The sequence below is a fragment of the Callorhinus ursinus genome, unplaced genomic scaffold (genome assembly GCF_003265705.2).
Source record: "Callorhinus ursinus isolate GAN/ISIS: 27379988/994484 unplaced genomic scaffold, GSC_fseal_2.0 scaffold2, whole genome shotgun sequence".
Lineage (NCBI taxonomy): Eukaryota > Metazoa > Chordata > Mammalia > Carnivora > Otariidae > Callorhinus > Callorhinus ursinus.
This window is the reverse complement of record NW_027397064.1, coordinates 32,989,689-33,002,267: the sequence shown is the minus strand read 5'-3', so window position 1 is coordinate 33,002,267 and position 12,579 is coordinate 32,989,689. Positions and strand designations below refer to the sequence as shown.

Below are 12,579 nucleotides of genomic sequence, written 5' to 3'. Positions count from 1 at the left end.
TTCTCCCTCTGACCCTCCCCCCTCTCATGCTCTCTCTCTCTTTCTCATTCTCTCTCTCAAAATAAATAAATAAATAAAATCTTTTTAAAAAATGGATGGGTTTAAAAGGATGAGAAATTATGTTCGTAGAATTCACAGTTTAATTAGGAATGCCACATGACTGGACATTCTGTGTACTAATTCAAAGAAGTGTTTCTAATACTTTTTAAAGAGCAAGTGATTATTTGCTATAGGAAATTTTTCCTTCTTTTTTTAATATTAAATAAGAATTTGTTAAATATGACACCTGAATCAAATTTGGGGAGTGGGTATGTGTGTGGGAGATGGGGGGAAACAAACCTTCTCTCCCAATGAGAAATAGGGAGAAGATACTTTCCTTAAGGAAATAATAATATTTAATAGAGTGCTTGGAATTAGGAAATTACAAAAATCCACAGGGCCTTCTTTGAACATATCTTGCTTCTTTACAACAAAATCCTTATGCCCTCAAAATGTCCCATAAAAGAACCATAATCTGCTAAATTATCTGTAAATCACAAGCAGATGAAGGTAAAACAATAAGACCAGGCCTCAACCTCGCCTGCTGCATGTGTCCTACTAAGCTAGATGTCCGAGAGTGACCATACTGCTCTTATGAAACTGGTATAAAAAGTAAGCACCAAAAGATTCTTTGGTTGTTTCAAACTCATAATCCACATATAAAACCCAAGATGTTGTCTTAAATGTTTGTCCCAATAGGACAGTCAGGTTGTATACTCAGTTCAAAAAAAGAACTAAAAAGTTTTTAATTTGGGGGGGTGCTTAAAGTCAATGTAACAAAGAATATTCTCCTGCTTCTGGCAGGTGGCTAGTCGAGAACTGAACATCCCCCAGTCGTATATACACCTGTCTGAAACAAGCACCGTCACGGTGCCCAATGCTAGCTTCACGGCGGCGTCGATGGGGACAGACATCAACGGGAAGGCTGTACAGGTGAGTTTTCTTTCAGTTGCCAGTCACTCAGTGACAGTGCTGGAGGAGACCTTGTCCCACCCCTCCTTTTATGGAAGATGAAACTGAGTCCAAGAGAGGTCGTGTGGCTGGTTGCAGATTATTCAGCTAATTACCTGCAGAGCCAAGACTCCAAGTCCAGTTTTCTGAGGCTCTCATCTGGTGCTCTTTCTGCTGTCCTGGGCTGCTTTTCATAATTAATGTTCGGTTGCATGTAAAACCTGCAACTTTCAGCAACTTCCCGTTAGATGAGAGGATCCCTCCCTGCTCTCACACCAGAGAAGTGCAGAGTAATCACATCACTAACAGGACATCCTCATTCCAGGAAGGGCTTGACCTGTCTTTTAACCTCTCTAAGGATAAGTTTCTTCTTCTGCAAAACTTCACCCATCTCATAGAATCATTGGGTGGCTTGCAGAGATCATGCAACAAAGCCACCACCACCTCCTCCCTTCTCCCTACCCTCCAACCTCCAGAAAACCACTGATTGACCATTAGTCACCCACAAAAGATAAATGCCTAGAATTAAAGAGAAAATTTCAGCCTGTTGAATATGCCCATATATCATGTGAACCTTGGATTCCCAAAGTACATTCCTTGGAACAGTGGTCCCATGACATTCTCAGTGGGAAAAAAGGATTCTGTAGTCAACAAGTTTGGAAAATGTTGCATACAACATCCTACTCATAGAGGCTTGTGATGCATATTAGCATAATAAATGCTCTGACAAGTCCTGCAGTATAGAAACCTCTTTAACTTTGTTTCACTGTTTTACCCAAGCTTGCTTACCCATGAAAACATTTTCATTAATAAAACCCCTCCTAATATCTGTAGAATCAGCACCCAAGAAAAACAGTCCAGGAAGTTCTAATTTGGTTAAAACATGTAGGTGACTGAGTCGGTTTTTCACCTTTTATCTAGATTCTAGTTGCCTTGCAAGCACCGGTGGCACAAAGACACCCAGTGCATGGCTAGACATAGTTTCAGGCATTGATAAAGCAGACATACTAAAAAAAAGAAAAGAAAAAGGAAACTAAATATTTTTTAAAATATTTTTATATTTTATGGTGAAGAATCATCATAAAAAAGTCATAAATTTGTGTGACTTCTTCACATTTATTTTACTGATCCCACATTGATTTAACGAACATTTACAGAGGGCCTGCCATGTGCTAGGTAGTATAAGTGCTAAGGGTAGGTAAGCAGTAAGTGAAACAGGACAAAGTCCGAAGAGCTTGATCTCATAGAGCTTACATTTAAGCAGTCAATCAGTCCTTGAGCCAGGTTGTGAACACAGCAAGAAAAGAAGCCATGCAGGTTATTTGGGAGCAGAGGGAGCTAGCTTACTGTGCTCGAGAAGCTGCAGCAGGCCTGGGGGACTGGAGCAGAGAGAGCAGAAGGGAGCAAGGTAGAAGAGCTAAGAAAGAGAGTGGGGGGGTGAGACTGGGGAGTGTATGTTTATTCTTAAAGCTGGGTAAGGGGGCTAGTGCCTTATTCTCTCGACTTTTATGTATTTTAATTTTTTCTGTAATGCAAAAAAAGCTGGAAAATTTTGTATCTGGCATTTAGAGCTTCAATAGAGGGAGGTGACCCTACCAAGGGATATGAGTTGAGAGAATTCTCCACACAAAGAAAGGAGTTTGGGAGGTCACAAAAGAATGAAATTGTTCTCTGCAGAAGACCGCCAGACTGCGGGGTGTAAAGTTCTGTGCAGGAGTGCAAGGTCAGAACTCGATGAGGAGAAGAATACCTGACACTTGGGCAGGCAGGGACACTGTGACTCCGCTTTGCCTCACTGTGGCCCTCTTTTGGAAGGCACCCATTTGTAATAAGGTCAGTGATTGAAAGCTGAGTGAACCAGCAAAGAGATTTATGAAAACGAGGCGCCTGGGTGGCTCATTTGGTTAGGCGGCCGACTCTTGGCTCAGGTCATGATCTTAGGGTCCTGGGATCGAGCCCTGTGTTGGGCTCCCTGCTCAGTAGGGAGTCTGCTTCAGGATTCTCTTTCCCTCTGCCTTCCCCCTACTCACTCTCTCTCTGTCTCTCTCTAAAATAAATAAATTTAAAAAAAGAAAGAAAGAAAACAAGGATCTCCCTAACACGTGAGAAGCCAGAAACCATTTCCCAAAGAGGGCATGATAGAAGAGAAGGAGCAGAAACTAAGAGGGTGCATGAGAGGTGATCTGAGGCTGAGGCGAGTACATAAGGGCAGGCAAGAACAGATTCATGTTTGAATTAAGGGTGGAAGCCAAGTTGGGGCCCACTGATACCAGGAGTCAGCAGGTGTAATCTCAAGGGTCCAGGAACATAATTTTACTGATGTTTTAAAAATTTAAAAAGCACACTTTGCATCATCAGAATGACCACTTTATAAGTGGAGTGTTGCCATGAGATCTCTTTGCCCACATTTGGGACCAAGAAGTATACTTTGTGTTAAGGCAACAAGAAAAGAGCAGTGATGGACTTCATAAGTAAATGCTGTTTTTTCTTGCCCAGTGAATAGCTGATGATGGCAAGGTATAAAGTGCAGATGAAAATCTAGTGGCAAAAAAAAAAAAAAAAAGAAAAGAAAATCTAGTGGCGATTTAATAAGAAGAATGGAGAGAAATTTGCTCTGTTGGCTGGCACGCAGCGGGCACACTGAACTCCACCATACGTGGACGAGAGCAGCCAAGTTGGCCACATTCCAAGCAGCAATTCAGCTTCAGAGAAACAGCATCATCAACCAACTAAATTAATGTTGTTATTTTGAATTTTATTGGTATATAGATTGGTTTGTGTGCTTTGTCATTTTATTTTTGCTTTGGAGGTACAAAAGAGCTAACTCTAAGGAGACTCAACCTAGCTTTATGTCAGCATATATTAAAACAACATTATAATAAAAATAATGGGTTAGCCTGGTGATGGGTATTAAAGAGGGCACATATTGAATGGAGCGCTGGGTGTTATATGCAAACAATGAATCATGGAACACTACATCAAAAACTAATGATGCACTGTATGGTGATCAACATAAAATACTAAAATTAAAAACAAAACAAAACAAAAATAATAATGGGCATCAACATCGCAAGATCCACAAGAATATTTGTTTCCTTCAAAGGGATTCCCTACATTTACTCAACTTTAAGAAACTCTGCCTGGAGGACTAGCAAGCAGGTTCACAAAACTGACAGATTCCCTTTGAATTGGTTTGAATATTTAACATTCTGCTGTTTCCTGTGCCTTTTATTTCTGATGTGATTTCAAATATTTATTTTTAGAATGCCTGCCAAATTCTTATGGCCCGTCTTCAGCCAATCATCAGAAAAAACCCTAAAGGAAGATGGGAGGAATGGGTGAGTATTCTCTTTATTACCCCTGCCAGGAAAAGGCAGATACATCCAGATGGGCAATGGCCCTAAGTGCCTGGGCTGATGGGTGGTGCCCATTCAAGAAACAAAGCATTTATTAACATTTACTTCTGCCTTTCTGAAAAAGCAAAAGCGATGTCTGGATTCATTGAAAATTGACTTTATTTCAGAGCCTGATTTCTCACAGAGCACAGTAACAGCATGGGCTCTAAAGTAAAACACACATTAGGGTTACTGTCCCTGCTCTGTCACTACTAGCTCTGGGAGACAAGTTTCACCCTCAATGGTTTTCTCACCAGAGCAACAGAGATAATAGCAGTCCTACTATCAAAGGATTACTCTATTTTTAATACTAATTATTATTATTACCATTAGTATTCTTGTTCCTAGCCCTACCCAGGTTACTCCAGTAGGGAGACAGCCAGTGAAATTATTTGGGAAAAAAGCAGAGTAAAAGTACATACATATATAGACACACACATACACATAGAAACGTGTGTGTATATGTACATATTTTGTATGTAGATACTTACATACAAAAGTACATGAATATGGTGTAGCCCTCTCCTTAATTTAAAAACCCAGAAAGGGGGACACCTGGGTGGCTCAGATGGTTAAGTGTCTGCCTTCGGCTCAGGTCATGATCCCAGGGTCCTGGGATGGAGTCCCGCATCAGGCTCCCTGCTCAGTGGGGAGCCTGCTTCTCCCTCTCCCACTCGCCCTGCTTGTGCTCTCTCTCACTGACAAATAAATAAATAAAATCTTAAAAAATTAAATAAAAAGCCAAAAAGGGTTAAAAAATAATAAACTTTATACTGTGCAACCCAAAACAATAGAGGGCCTCCGAGCACAGCTAGCAGCTGCCCCTACACATCTCTCTGGAAAAGCATGACCTGTGGCTTGTACAAGCTGTATATCTCAACTGAGATGAATGTGGGTAGAAAGCTTGCTCCAAACAGGAGGAGGAAGGTATTTTTCATTACTTTCCCTAAATTTATACTTCTTTGTAACCAATCATCTCTTCCAGATTGCAAAAGCCTTCGAAGAATCCATCAGTCTCTCGACTACCGGATATTTCAAGTAAAAGACGTTTTTACTTTGGATTAGATTACAGCTGGGCAGAGATGGTGCATACTCATCAGTCCAAACAGATGCCCAGAGAGCCCAGGAGCTCTGCTGTGTCCCCGCTGTCAGCCCTCAGTCCTGGGTCATGGCAGGGAGGCCTAGGGACTCCACCAGTGGGGACACCATAGCTGTTGGCACACACTCGAAAACCCATTCCACTAACTGCCTGCTGGAGGGTAGGGGTCAGACAGTAGTGTGCCTTCTCCCCACGCCTGTGGTGGAACTATACAACTCTGATCACACACCCCCCTTGCCAAAGAAGGGGAGGGAGGCCGGCAGCCATGGGGTAGGTGCCCCATTTATCTCCAGGTCCCACAGTACAGTGGCGATGAGACCACTAGTGGGGAAAGGGCCTGTCCTTTCCACTGCTGATTTCTCTTCTCAGAGGCTACCAGACATATATGGACTGGGAGAAGGAGAAAGGTGACCCCTATCCATATTATGTTTATGGAGCATCCTGTTCTGAGGTTGAAGTTGACTGTCTGACTGGGGCTCATAAGGTAAAGAGCAACATTTGTGTTTACCATCTGCATAGTGTAAATACAAACATTGATGTGTTTTCCATGCTGTACATGATAATCAACTTGATCCTTCAGGTGGAAGAACCAGGGACAGATATATAATTTTAGTAAAGATCTATTTTAAATAAATCATATTTTCCACTATATATTTTCTTCTGGAACAGCTCCTTAGGACTGACATCTTCATGGATGCTGCTTTCAGCATAAACCCAGCCGTGGACATTGGACAGGTGCGTGATAACCAGTACCCTCGACCACAGGAACTTTTGATCAATTCCATTCAGAAAAGTATTTCCCAGAATCCTCCAAATGTTGTTTACACCTGGTGCAAGTACTCTGCAGTATATATTATATATTTTACACACACACACGCAAATAGATAAAATATTGGAAGAAAATTCAAGAAAAAGTTAACAATCATTGTCTTTGTATGGCAGGAATATGTGTGACTTATCCTGCTTTATAATTCTCCGTGCCTTCTAATTTTTCTTCATGAATATTAATATGTTTATAATTAGGGAACACTATATAAATACATAATAATAAAGTTACATTAGTATTCATATTAATATTAAATTTAAACAGATTGCAACTTAGGGAAATATAAAAGAAAAAGAAATACTTAAACATAATTTTTTGCCTCCTGATGAATTTAATTCTGATTTTGATCTTGCAAACAATAAAATTAATTCACCAAAAGTCTTTTTGAACTTTGAGTTAAAACCTTTCCAGCTGTTGGTATAGCTTTGCTTTTTTCTAGCCTTGTTACTGAAGGTGGAGCCAGTGGACCAGCCACATCAGTCCACCCCAGACCTACTAACCGGCCCCCAGGTGAGGCAGGGCAGCTGGTCCCCGGTGTCCACCTGAGTAGCATGCTGGAGTAGTTGAGCAGCTTGGCATCACACCTGACAGACACATGGTGCTTTCATCTGCCAACAGACTCCCAACATCCTAAGTCCTAAGAAATTGGTTTACCTGGGTTGGCCATTGGGCTTTGTAAGGAACAATTTTATTGATCCCTCTGTGCTTCTCAAAATGTGGTCCTCAGATTCTGCAACAGAAGAACTTGTGTTTATTGGAAACATGGATTCCTGTACCCAGGAATTCAGCCCAAGCTTAGACTTATTCCATCTTAACTTTCCTGGGCTGAGACAGAAACCGGCACATTTAACCTGTACCTGAAATTCATCTTAAGTCTGTAAAGTTTGAGAACCACAGCTCACCCAGTCCTTGCCTCCCCTTCCCTTTCTTACCCCCTCCTCCCAGCTCCTTTCTGCCTCTTTATTGTTTAAGCAAAGGCAGAAAGGGAGATGTCATGATCAGGAAAACCCTACATTTGTCTCATTAGAAAAGGAAAGAAAACTAGAAGTATGTTAGACTTGATCTCTTAGACTTTGATCTTTTCCTTTAGGGATAAGCATTTGGAAATATCCAAATATAGAATTTAGATTTGTATACGTTATTCCTTAATTTTACATTTTCAATAAAATGCGAACTATAACTCTCCTTCAATTCTTTAACCTCCAGGCAAACACCCCTCAAGGCTTTTTCCTAGGGCGTATTAGTTTGTAAATAGAACTCAACATGACATTTAATAAAAAATATTTAATTTAATAAAAGTTTTTTCTATCCCATCTTGTTGAACATTTATCTACTCTACATGGTAATTTATAAAGGGAAGTAAAGAAATCCAGATATTATAATAGCCTACAGTGTTCCATTTATTCTAGTTCATGTTCCTTTAATGTTAGCTTCTTTTCCCTCTAATTCAACAGACATTTATTAAGAACCTATGTACCAGACCTCATGCTAATAACAGAATACAAGAAGGCCAAGGCCTCAAAATGCTCATAAAAATGAGAGAGAGCAAGATGGAAGATGTGAACAAGGAAAATACCCTCTGAGAGCCACCATGATGGATGAATGTGTTCAAGATGCAGTGAGCCTAGAGGAAGTAGTTTCTAAATCCACCATGGAGGTGGTAGGAGGATCCAAAAGGCTCCAAATAGGCAGGAACTTGGAGGATAAATAGGAATTCTCCAGGGGGACAAGCTGAGGTGGGGAGCAGTGAAGAGAGTCAGGGGAAACCACAATACAAAGACCTGGAGGTCTGAATGAAATCTGGTGGGCTTGAGAATTACCCGGAACTTGTCCAGTGTCAGGAGCCTGGAGGGTGGGTCACCTGGGCAAGAAGAACTAGGGATGAGGCCAGGAGGGCAAGCACCAGACCCTGAAGGACCCTTTGTAAGTCCACCCCAGCCTGTCAAGAATGACTCACTATGGTTCGGAGCTCCATTTTCAGTCACATTTGAATATTTATTCAATCAATATCATGTACTTATAAGTTGTGAAATTTTTGCCTGTAGATTGAAGGAGCATTTATCCAAGGCATGGGATTCTATACCATAGAGGAACTGAAATATTCCCCGGAAGGTGTGCTCTACTCTCGAAGTCCAGATGACTACAAAATCCCGACTGTCACTGAGATTCCAGAAGAGTTCTATGTCACTTTGGTGCATTCCCGAAATCCCACAGCCATCTACTCATCCAAGGTAAGAAAACAAGACCTCTATATTAGTTTGTAGGGCTACCATAACAAAGTACCACTCACTGGGTGGCCTAAACAACAGGGATATATTTTCTCACACTTCTGGAGGCTAGAAGTCCGAGATCAAGGTTTGATTTCTTCTGAGACCTCTCTTTGGCTTGCAGATAGCCACCTTGTCACCATGTCCTCCCATGGTTATCCCCTCTGTGGGCACATGTCTGATGTCTCTCTCTGTATGTCCTAATTTCCTTTTCTTATAAAGACACCATCATATTGGATTAGGGCCCACCCTAAAGACCTCATTTTAACTTAATTTCACCTCTTTAAAGACCTTATCTCCAAATATGGTCACAGTCTGAGGTAGGGGGTTAGGACTTCAAAATACGAATTTTGAGGGAGCACATTTCAGTCTATAACAACCTACTCTTTCAAGAAATAATGAAATAGTCCCCTGAATTTACTTACTTCTTTGAATTGAAAATCCCAACAAGAAAAGGGAAAAGAAAAGCAAATTCATGGCAGAGTGGTGCTTATTGACTTCAGAAGACTGAGTAGACTCTTCACTCATGAGAGAGATCATGAAACAAATTTAATCAAACAAGAAAGATCAACATCTTGGGTCATTAGGCTAAGTGCTACCATGAGATAAAACTGAAATTGTAGGCAGATTTCACCAGCCCAGAACTTTCTTTTCTACACTCTTCTCACATGTTCTCCAGACTCAGTTCTTTCTTGTTTGTCTTCCTCTCTCCACACCTCCCCAAACTGGAACAGGCTTTCAAACAAGTTTCTATTTGCTGAGCTGTTAATAGTTGCTGATATAAGACCCTACGTTCCTTGGAGCATATGGGCTCTAACTGGCCCATAAACACCTATGGTGAGGCTTCTTGAACACAAATGAGCAAAAAAAACACAACTTCCCCCAACTTAACGTTCTATTCTGAGCCCACATCTGACCAGACAGATGGCAGGCTACCCTTAGATTTTTCAGGAAATTGCCTCTCCTTCTTAAAAGTAGGTCAAGATTGTTCCTGTCTGATTGGCCTCTATCTCTACTTCTGCACCAGGAGCATCTCTAAAGACCATCCTGACACAGGGTGCAATCCTGCCTTTTAGGGTCTAGCCACCTCCCTGCCAGTTTGCTCCAAATAGGACATGAGACCTTTCTGCTCTCTTCCTCCTCACTTCAGAGGAAACCCCTCCTTCTACCAGCTCTACCTCCTTCTACATTTGCTTTAGAGTAAAAATCAAAGCCAGGGATAGGCTTTATTTGCTTGGAGATAAAGGCCAATCTCCCCACTACAGCCCTGAGCACAGACCACAGACCAGATTACTTTGAAGGAAGAAAGAAGAAAAATCAGTACAAACAAGCATTGGTGAATCATTCAAAATATAATACCACTACAGTGTTAATTCGGAAACATCCAACACACACCAGGGAAGTTAGCACACATGCAACTTCAGCAGCTCACTCTTAAGAGTCAGCCACCTCACTGTCTTTAAAGCTCAGCTACAAAGATTGTGGTTGTTTTGTTTGGGTTTTGAGTTAAACAAAAATGGTCTGGAGCCCAAAGTGGAATATTCTAGAGTGCACCAAGGGCTTTGGTCTTTAGGATTTTACCTGGGCTGAGGAACAGGAGGTTTTAGCTGCCCCACTATCCTGATGTTGTGGGGCATTTTCATGAGCTACTTTGAGGAGGACCCCACACACAAATCAACAAGGGGCAGGGGGATTCGGTTCTGGCAATTCAGACACTCCATTCTAAGGATTATACAGCCAAAAGAGGTGAGAGAGTGTGTGCATGTGTGCGTGTGTGTGTGTGCGTGCGTGTGTGTGCACGTGTGCGTGTGTGTGTGTATACGTGTTTATGCGCACATCTGTGTGTATGCACGTGTGCGTGTGTGCGTGCGCACAAATTTGTCCCAAGAGAACCATGCATTTCTGACAGCCTTTTGCCCTCCTCTCAGGGCTTGGGTGAGGCTGGAATGTTCTTGGGATCCTCCGTGTTGTTCGCCATATTTGATGCAGTGACTGCTGCCCGCAAAGAGAGGGGGCTGACCACAACCTTCACCCTGAATAGCCCAGCAACTCCTGAGTTTATTAGGATGACTTGTGTGGATCTGTTTACTGACATGGTAAGGGTGGTGAGGAGAGGTCCTTGTTGTAATCACCACTTAGCTGGACTTTCAGGTTCTTAGTATGGATTTGGTAACAATGACAAAACCCCAGGGCAGGTTCACCTTTTCCAATGAAAATTCTCGCTCTGCCTCTACCTGCTACTACCTATATACTTTAAAGCAACTGCAAAGTGAGTGAACCTCTTCAAATGATGGTTTGTTTCAGACCCCAAAGAAAAGCAGACTCAATTGAGCCAGTGCTAGTAGCAAATCCACATGGTAGCTAACTTCTTGAAACATTTTATCAAAATGCAGTTGATGTGGTATTGTGATCACCTAAATAACTAAATTAGATGAAATGGATAATCTGATCTGGTCAATTATTCAGAAAGCATTTGTTAAGCAAACTAGTAAAAATAATTCAAATTAAAATATCAAAATCTGGGCACTCTTTGATATGCCTTGTAATGACACACTAATAGAACACAGTTTCATTTTCCATCTGCTGAAAATATGTCTAGAACTATCATTAGAGACTCTTCCTACTATTTTTGCTTACTGCAGCCCTAACTGAAGGTCTGGTATAATATTAGATTGCACTTTATGCCTTTGAAAGTACAGGGCTTCTGAATAAGATGCATCATATCCCAAACATAAGAAGTTTATGAGGCTAAAGAGATTTATGACTCAAGAACTGAATGAAAGGAATAGGAAAACTATATATTTTTGATAAGAATAAAATGGACGTTGACTTGTTCTTTTTTAAAAAACAATTTTTCTTCTAAATTACAAGTTTCTCATATATAACATTTTATTAATAATTATCTTCCCTCTTTTGATTTTTTTTTTTTTAGATTCCTAGAGATGATCCTTCAACATTTACACCTTGGTCCATCCATGTGTCTTAATCCTATGTTTCTCTTAGAAAATGAAAGAATACATGATTGACCTTAAAATTTTCAAACCAGAGCAAAGTATAGACAGGCTCCTGATTGTCAAGGATAATTTTAGTATCTTTTAGTTATTCTCTGTGGTGTAGGTCGCTGCATGATTATATTTTAGGACATAAATTTATACCAAAAGATATAATGAAGCTTAGAATAAAAAATTCTTCTTTTCATTTGTATTATCTTGAAGATCTACAACATCATGACTTTAAAACATGGTGGAGTTTTCATTACCATGGAACAACTCAAGAAACTACTCATGCTTTGTTCTTCAGAAATCTGATCGTCCCTAAAATCATCCAACCCCAAAATTCTCAGGATTGGATCCCCAAAGCCAGCAATATGATGATGATAACCAGCTCACCTGGAAAAATCCATGATTGATAGTGTTTTGCCAATTTCTGTGGTGTAAAGACACCCACCTTGGCCAATTCCAAGCCACTAACAATGAGGTCTCTAAACATGGGGTTGGAAGAAATGTCCATAATTGGCTTTTGTGATCTCCAGCACTGCAAGCCTACCACAATCCTCATGTTCCTACCACTGCTGTGTGGCCTGTTTAGATGAGGCTTAGGGTTGTAAACCATCCAAAGTCTCCAGCTGGTCCTCACCTGCCATGAGCTGTGCTCCTCCTACAGTGTCTTCCTCTCCTGGGAAACCACATAGAGTTAAACAATGATTTCAAATCATTCTGCAGTCCCTTGCTTTGACTTAGTGTCTAAAAGATGAAATCAGCACTACCTTCCTTTTGCCATTTCAGAGGAACCCAAAAGTCCTGAGGGGGGGTTTTTTTGTTTGTTTTTTGCGGGTTTTTTTTAGTTATTTCTTAGCTATTTTACATTGCGTTTTCCAAAGGAAATGCAGGGTTATGCCAGAGAAGATGTTTGGTCCCTATGAGTTTTGAAACAAAATAAACAATCTAAATCACTTGTTGGAATCTGTGTGCTGGATATTAAAGCTCTGCATTTATTAATAGT

General features: G+C 40.9%; 1 protein-coding gene across 1 annotated transcript in view; it reads left to right on the top strand.

Moving 5' to 3' along the window:
• LOC112835703 (aldehyde oxidase 4-like) overlaps nt 1-12,512 on the top strand; it is a 52,597-nt gene extending 40,085 nt beyond the window's left edge. The window contains exons 27-34 of the mRNA XM_025887305.2: nt 844-972; nt 4,254-4,328; nt 5,371-5,423; nt 5,854-5,968; nt 6,154-6,219; nt 8,356-8,541; nt 10,506-10,673; nt 11,510-12,512. Of these exons, the coding sequence (XP_025743090.2) occupies nt 844-972; nt 4,254-4,328; nt 5,371-5,423; nt 5,854-5,968; nt 6,154-6,219; nt 8,356-8,541; nt 10,506-10,673; nt 11,510-11,563 (846 nt within the window). The 3' untranslated portion in view covers nt 11,564-12,512. The remainder of the gene's footprint in view (nt 1-843; nt 973-4,253; nt 4,329-5,370; nt 5,424-5,853; nt 5,969-6,153; nt 6,220-8,355; nt 8,542-10,505; nt 10,674-11,509) is intronic.
• Nucleotides 12,513-12,579: the final 67 nt, after the last annotated feature.